Source organism: Malus domestica, chromosome 03 (assembly GCF_042453785.1).
Source record: "Malus domestica chromosome 03, GDT2T_hap1".
NCBI lineage: Eukaryota > Viridiplantae > Streptophyta > Magnoliopsida > Rosales > Rosaceae > Malus > Malus domestica.
The window spans coordinates 3422185-3428279 of record NC_091663.1 but is presented as its reverse complement, the minus strand read 5'-3'; the positions used below and the strand labels follow the sequence as shown (position 1 = coordinate 3428279).

At 38.2% G+C, this 6095-nt stretch overlaps 1 protein-coding gene across 2 annotated transcripts; it reads left to right on the top strand.

The window, feature by feature from the left end:
* Window positions 1-482: 482 nt before the first annotated feature.
* LOC103417536 (uncharacterized protein At4g26450) lies at window positions 483-4910 on the top strand. Of its 2 annotated transcripts, none has more exons than XM_008355713.4 (4): window positions 483-3031; window positions 3207-3396; window positions 3661-3715; window positions 4613-4910. In XM_008355713.4, the coding sequence occupies exons 1-4, from the start codon at window positions 1098-1100 to the stop codon at window positions 4666-4668; spliced, it is 2235 nt and encodes a 744-aa protein (XP_008353935.4). In that variant the 5' UTR covers window positions 483-1097; the 3' UTR covers window positions 4669-4910. The 2 variants fall into 2 exon arrangements, with proteins under 2 accessions (XP_008353935.4, XP_028955342.2); XM_029099509.2 differs by having other exon boundaries at window positions 3661-3739.
* Window positions 4911-6095: the final 1185 nt, after the last annotated feature.

The following is a 6095-nucleotide window of genomic DNA, read 5'->3' as shown; positions in this document are numbered from 1 at the left end:
CATATACAATTATAGGGGAGCAAAGGACGCCTCTTTAAAAAGAAAAAAAAAATCAATTAGAAATGTTATTTTAAAAAGGGAATGAGTGTAAAAATAATTTTACATTTTGAATTGGATTTGAGAGGATAGTTTAGGTAATAAATTTAGGTTTAAAGAGATATTAATTCTTTAATAAAAAACAATATGGGTGAAGAGAGTAAGTTAAGTGTAGAAAAATGTTAGATGAGTTCAAATAAAATTTCTCTTGATAGAATTTTTAATTTTGAACCTAAATCCTAATAAACTTTAGACTATCTTCTAACAACTCTATCAGCACGGAACTAATAATCCAATTAGGCCTCCTTACTACGATGGTTCACATTCTTCACAAAATGATCGCCCTAAGATGATCCTAACTCTATAAATTGCAGTTTTGCCATTTTTGTTTTACCAAACTCAAGATTTTATAAAATTCCGAGTTGAAAATTATTTAAAATGAATGTAGTGCGGAGGTGACGTATACGCCATTACTGATTTTATATAATTTCATTTTCATGTCTTTATTTATTCCTCTTCTTCCCCAAAAGTAAATACCAAAAAAATCAAATCTTCTGAGTTCCAAAAAACAAAAAAAAATTACAGAGCTGCTGATCACAAAAAATTGACTGAAAAACAAGCTCGGCCACCATTTCTTGGTAGAAGGGGGAGGAAAAATGGAAGGAGCTAGGGTTCTCAAATAAAATTGAAAATCCGATTACACAAATTGGGAGCTGGGTTGGAATGAATCGAATTCGAAAGTCCCAAATTCCAGAAAGTAAAGGTCAGAATTTCAGCTGTTCTTCCCCAAAAGACCGAATCTGTTTTTTTTTGTAAATTTTGAATCTCTGAATCTTGGGGTGTGAGAAATTTGGGAGGATCAGAACAAAGGGAGGTGATTTTTGGGTGTTTCGATTTGTATGAACAGCTGGTGGTTGGTGGGTAACCGCCATTTAAGCTCAATTCTGTGAATTTGCAAGGTACTGGAACTTCCAAGAACCCTAATTCAGCGATGCGCTGAATCTCTGTAGGTTAATTTGTAGAAGTAACTTGTATTTGATTTGTGTAAACACAATAAAAATATGCATGCCCGGAATCGGAATCCTGGAAATGGGTACAGGTCCAATTCCATGGGGATGGGGATGGGCATGGCTCCCAACTCTCGAATCTCCCCAGAGGGTTCTATGAGGGGGCATGGCTTTTACAACTCGGAACACCGCAACTTCAATCGGGGTTTTGGCCGCCCGAAGTCTTTCCAACCCGCACCAGCTCCTCCACCACCACCACCTCCTCCACCTCGCAAAGGCGATATCTTTATGGAGGCGGGGCGCCTCGCGGCGGAGTATTTGGTAGCTAAGGGACTGCTGCCTCCGAATGTGCTGTCTGCTAAATGGCAGAACTCCAAGAAGCAAGTGGGGGAGTTTCAGGAGGCTGATCAGTTGCAAATTGCTGAAGAGGGCCGGACTTCAGCTCTTGCCCGGTTGGGGAATTCGGGTTCGGATGGAGGGTCAAGAAGGGGAAGGTTTGGTGTTGATGAATTCAGCAGCAATGCAAGGAATCAGTTCAAGGGAAGGAGGAGAAGTGCAGCTGGATCGAATAGGGGCAGTTATGGCTCTGATTGGGGTCGAGAGTCTGGCAGGAGTGGTTCCTTCACTGATAGGCACAGTATGGCTTCCTTTTATATGGAGGGTGATGAAGGTTCGGTATCTGGACAGCATGAGGAGGAGAAGGTCAGTAAAGATGTTGGTAATAATGGATTGCAACAGAATTCTAGTCCAAGCGAGTTGGGACCGAAGAGCGAGGATGCAGTGGATTCAGAATCTAAATTGGACAAGGGTCAAAACCCTGATGAGGATATGAGTTCAAAGCCAATTTCTGGAGCTTGGAAAGATGGTCCAACTGAAACAGATGAAGTTGGTCAGGAAACCACCAAGGTATCTGATATAGAGATGAAGGATCAAACCACCAATGATGAAACCGAGAAAAATAATGTATCGGAGAACTTACCAATTCAGCTTAGCATTTTGGAGGCTGAGGATGAGGGTGATTCTTCAGGAAAGAATGATACTAATTTGCTGACACTCTGCAAATTTGCCAAGGTGCCCACCAGAATACGCTCGTCGTTGACTTCTAGGGGTCCAAAGGTTGATCCAGTTGCAAATATCCAGGAGGGGAGCACCTCTGCCAATGCTGTCCAACCGGCAGAGTCTCAAGTTTTAGTTGAAAGTTGTTCCGTTGATGTTTCCGTGGGTGCCACTCTATCACACAAAACTCCTCAGGATAATGGTCTCAACCCTGAAACTTGTAAACCTCAGTCCAGTCAGACTGCTGAAATTTTGGTAGAATTAGATCCTGCATACAGTATGGAGCAAAATAAATATGGAAGATCCCAGTCTTTGCCAGGTAGAGATTTTGCTTGTGAAAATGAGCAGGAATCAAGTCAGGGACCAGTAGGGTTTAGGAGTTCCAGCTTTGTAGCTAAGGAAAGAGGTGACAAAAGGGCTTTAGAAGAACACGATAAGCTGGAGGGAGCAAAAACACCGAGAAAATGGCTTCCTTACATGGTTGCGGACACAGATGAGTGTTTCGAACTTTCTAACTTGAGTGAAAAGAAAGAAAGTTCACAGGAAGAAAACGGTTCTCCTGGTGAGCAGGTAATTATAGCTTTTGATCATGAAAGCTCGGTAATGAATGATTCCCATTTCCAAAAAGATAGACGTGAAGCCTGTATCGAGTATGTGCAAGAAAAGCAGCTTTTTCCAAATTCATTCAAGATTTGCGACCTTAATCTCATGGATGCACATGAGAATCGTGACAGTGATCATGCAATAGATTATCCGGCTGTTTCTGGAATAAAGAGAGAAGCTGAACCTGTTGATATTGATTTGTCAATGAGTAACTCCAACGTGTCTGGTGAAAACAGTAGATGCACTACCGATGTTAAAGAGATTGAAATCATAGATTTAGAAAGTGACTCCATCCAAGAAGATAAGACCTTCAACAATGCCGAAAGAAAGTAAGTTTTTCCTAGTTGCATTCCGCTGCGTGAGTATTGATTTAGGTCTCCATTTAGTTGAAGTTCTTTCTGAGTGTGTCAAGTAAAGCTGATAGTAGTTTGTACTTTTATACATCTTTCTTAATTTCTTTGACATATATTTATGTTTCTGATTTCATGTTGTTCAAATATACAGGACAGAGACTGAATTTACTCCTCTGGAGGGCTTTTCCAACCATGCGCAGAATCCTAATGATATCCCCGATGCTCAAGATGGTTATGGGCTTATGATTTCGGAGTTGCTGGGAACTGATTTCCCAAGTTGTTCAACGGTACCAGGGGATCTTAATCCATTGCATAACGAAATTGGCCTTCATAACGGAGAGGTACTGACATTTGTTGCTCGATAAAGTTGTTAGTTCAGCAGATATGAAACTTATGCATGAATCCATTGTACTGGCGGTTATTTGGTCTCAAAAGCATATGCATGGATTACTTGAACTTATACAACTGCACACATGCTTGTATTGCATAATTGTTCCCATGTGGTCTTTTGTCCTTGGCTGCTTAATGGAAATGCAGTGCTATGTAATTTAGCATACAGTACACAGCTGATATTTCTGTGTTTTTTTTTTTACTGATTGTTTCAGGAAGCTCTTGCTGACGATGATTCGATATACATGGCACTGGGAGAAATACCATTAAGTATGCCACCTTTTTAATTCACTGGTTTGTTTTCTAATGAATCTCAAATACCTGTCAAGTTCTGCAAGGATGGTGTTGGATATTGTGTGTGTGTGTTAGAACATGTATAAGGTTACATGCCTTGTACCACCTACCTACAAGTTGGTACACAAATGTCCCGATATTTAATCAATTCTGACAGCATTTGTCTGCAGAATCTTACAATGAGTGGAATAAGTAGTTTTCTTTCTCAGGCTTTTAAAACTGTTTCACTACGGTGATGGTGGTTGAAAGTCTTGAGGGAGATTTTTCCTTTCCTTTTAACTGCTTATCCGTTTGAATGTGTTGCATGTACATTTGAATATGAGATAGGGATGGGCGGTGCAGGTGTGACATATAAACCTTGAAAAAGTTATTTGAGTTCCATTTAAAAGCCGTTTGAAATTTAAAAGTAATACCGATAACTAAGTTAAGAAAACACATGTTCATTAATTTCCTGTAAAAAATTCAGAGACCTAAGAATCATTATATGGTTTGGGAATTACGACCTGAAGGGTTATTATGTTATAAGATAGGAGAGAAGAGAAAAATGGATAATATGTTCTGATTATATAATAACTGAGAGGTGAGGGTTGTTAATGGAAGTGTTAAAGTCTTGGGTTGATCAGCATATTTTGCAACTAGGACTGGAACAAATACTAACTTGTGGGTTTTCAGTTTCCTCCGAAATCTAGGAAGTGCAGCTTATTTCATTTTTGTTTTGTTATGCATTTACCTTTAATTGTATTGTTATGAGTCTTGTGACAAGAACGCGCCAGCAGTTTTTTATTTTATATGTCAAAACTTTGTTCCTCATTTAAAAATACTTCTCCATTCGTTTAATTTTCATATCTAATACTTCTTAAATTACCTATGCAGCCTTTTTGAGACCCTGGGAGCAGCCAACCCCGCAGGAATACGAAAAGCCCTTTTGATCCCGCCATTCATAATATTGCTCGGATGTATAATTCGGTATGCTTAGATCATTTGGAGTTCTTTTGTCCCACAATTAGCTCTATATAAGTGACAATCCTTGCTTTGATTGATGTTTACTTTTTTTTTTTTTTTAGTTTGTTAAGGGTGCAAGTAAATCTCTTCCTCTAGTAGGAAGTTTAAGGACGTTGAATACTTTTGATTTTCTGTTAAACCTTGCTTTTAACATGAAACATTTTAACCATGTTGATTCGCATTTGGCGGTAATGGTTGAAGACCCCATTTGTTATTCCCCATTGGCTTAACAGATGGATGTTACACCTTGTTCTTACATGGAAAGTGTTAATAGTGTTGATTGTCAAACATGGTAGAAGAACCATCCGCCAATTTTCTTGCTGACTAATCATCTATCGACTCTTAACAAGTTATGTATTAGGTATTAATACGCAGTAATAATGTATTATATATTGAAGATGAATGATCTATGGTTGTGATGATATAGCTATTCCAATGATATATGTTCGTGTTTTAATACATTGCACGACTTGTTTTGAGCTCCGATGGAATGGCCTCTGGTATCGTATCGGTGTTTGATAAACCCTATAGCTATGATTATGAACATATTGTAGCATGGATTTTGACCCTTTGTCATTCAACTGTTTTGCACAACATTTTGGCTTGCGGTAGCAGTAAGGAAAAGTGTTATGCTTTCATTTCCTCTGGTTGTTCCAAGAACCCAAATTTCATAGAAAAAAACATGCAGAAAGCGAACCACTTACAAACTTCTAATGAAAAGCAGAACTGGGGGCAGCAAACAGACAATAAGTCGTATACGAATCATGGTTTAGGGAACCTTTGTTCTCTAGCCTGTTTCGTCACCGTTCAGTTTTATTTTTGTATCAAAAGTTTGTCACCAGTTCTGATTACGCATATTTCCACCGATTTCATTTTGTTCTCTAGAGAAGTTGCAAACCTCAGACCTGTTCAACCGAACATGTTGTGTCTTGTCCTTGAGTGGACGGTTTCCCACAACTTCTTTGGAAAAACAGCTCTCTCTGTCATCTTGATATGGAACACTTGGATTTCAATTTGTGATTTTTACTTTTAATAATAATCAACTCTATTGAAATTTGACCCAAAAAAAAAAAAAAATCTCTATTGAATATTCAAAAACTAACTTGCAACTGGACAAAAAATTGACAATGTTTCGTTTTATGGTTTGTCACTTGTCATACTAATTAATTAATTAATTATATATATATATATATATATATATATTTTAGCTCGTCACTTGCATCTGAAAAATAAAAAATACAATAACTAGAATTAGATAGGAGACGGATGTCACTCAAGTAGATATGCAGTAGAGACCACAAAAGGTTTTTGAATGCAGAAGATTAGAACTCAAGAGAATGTGGTGTAGCAAAAG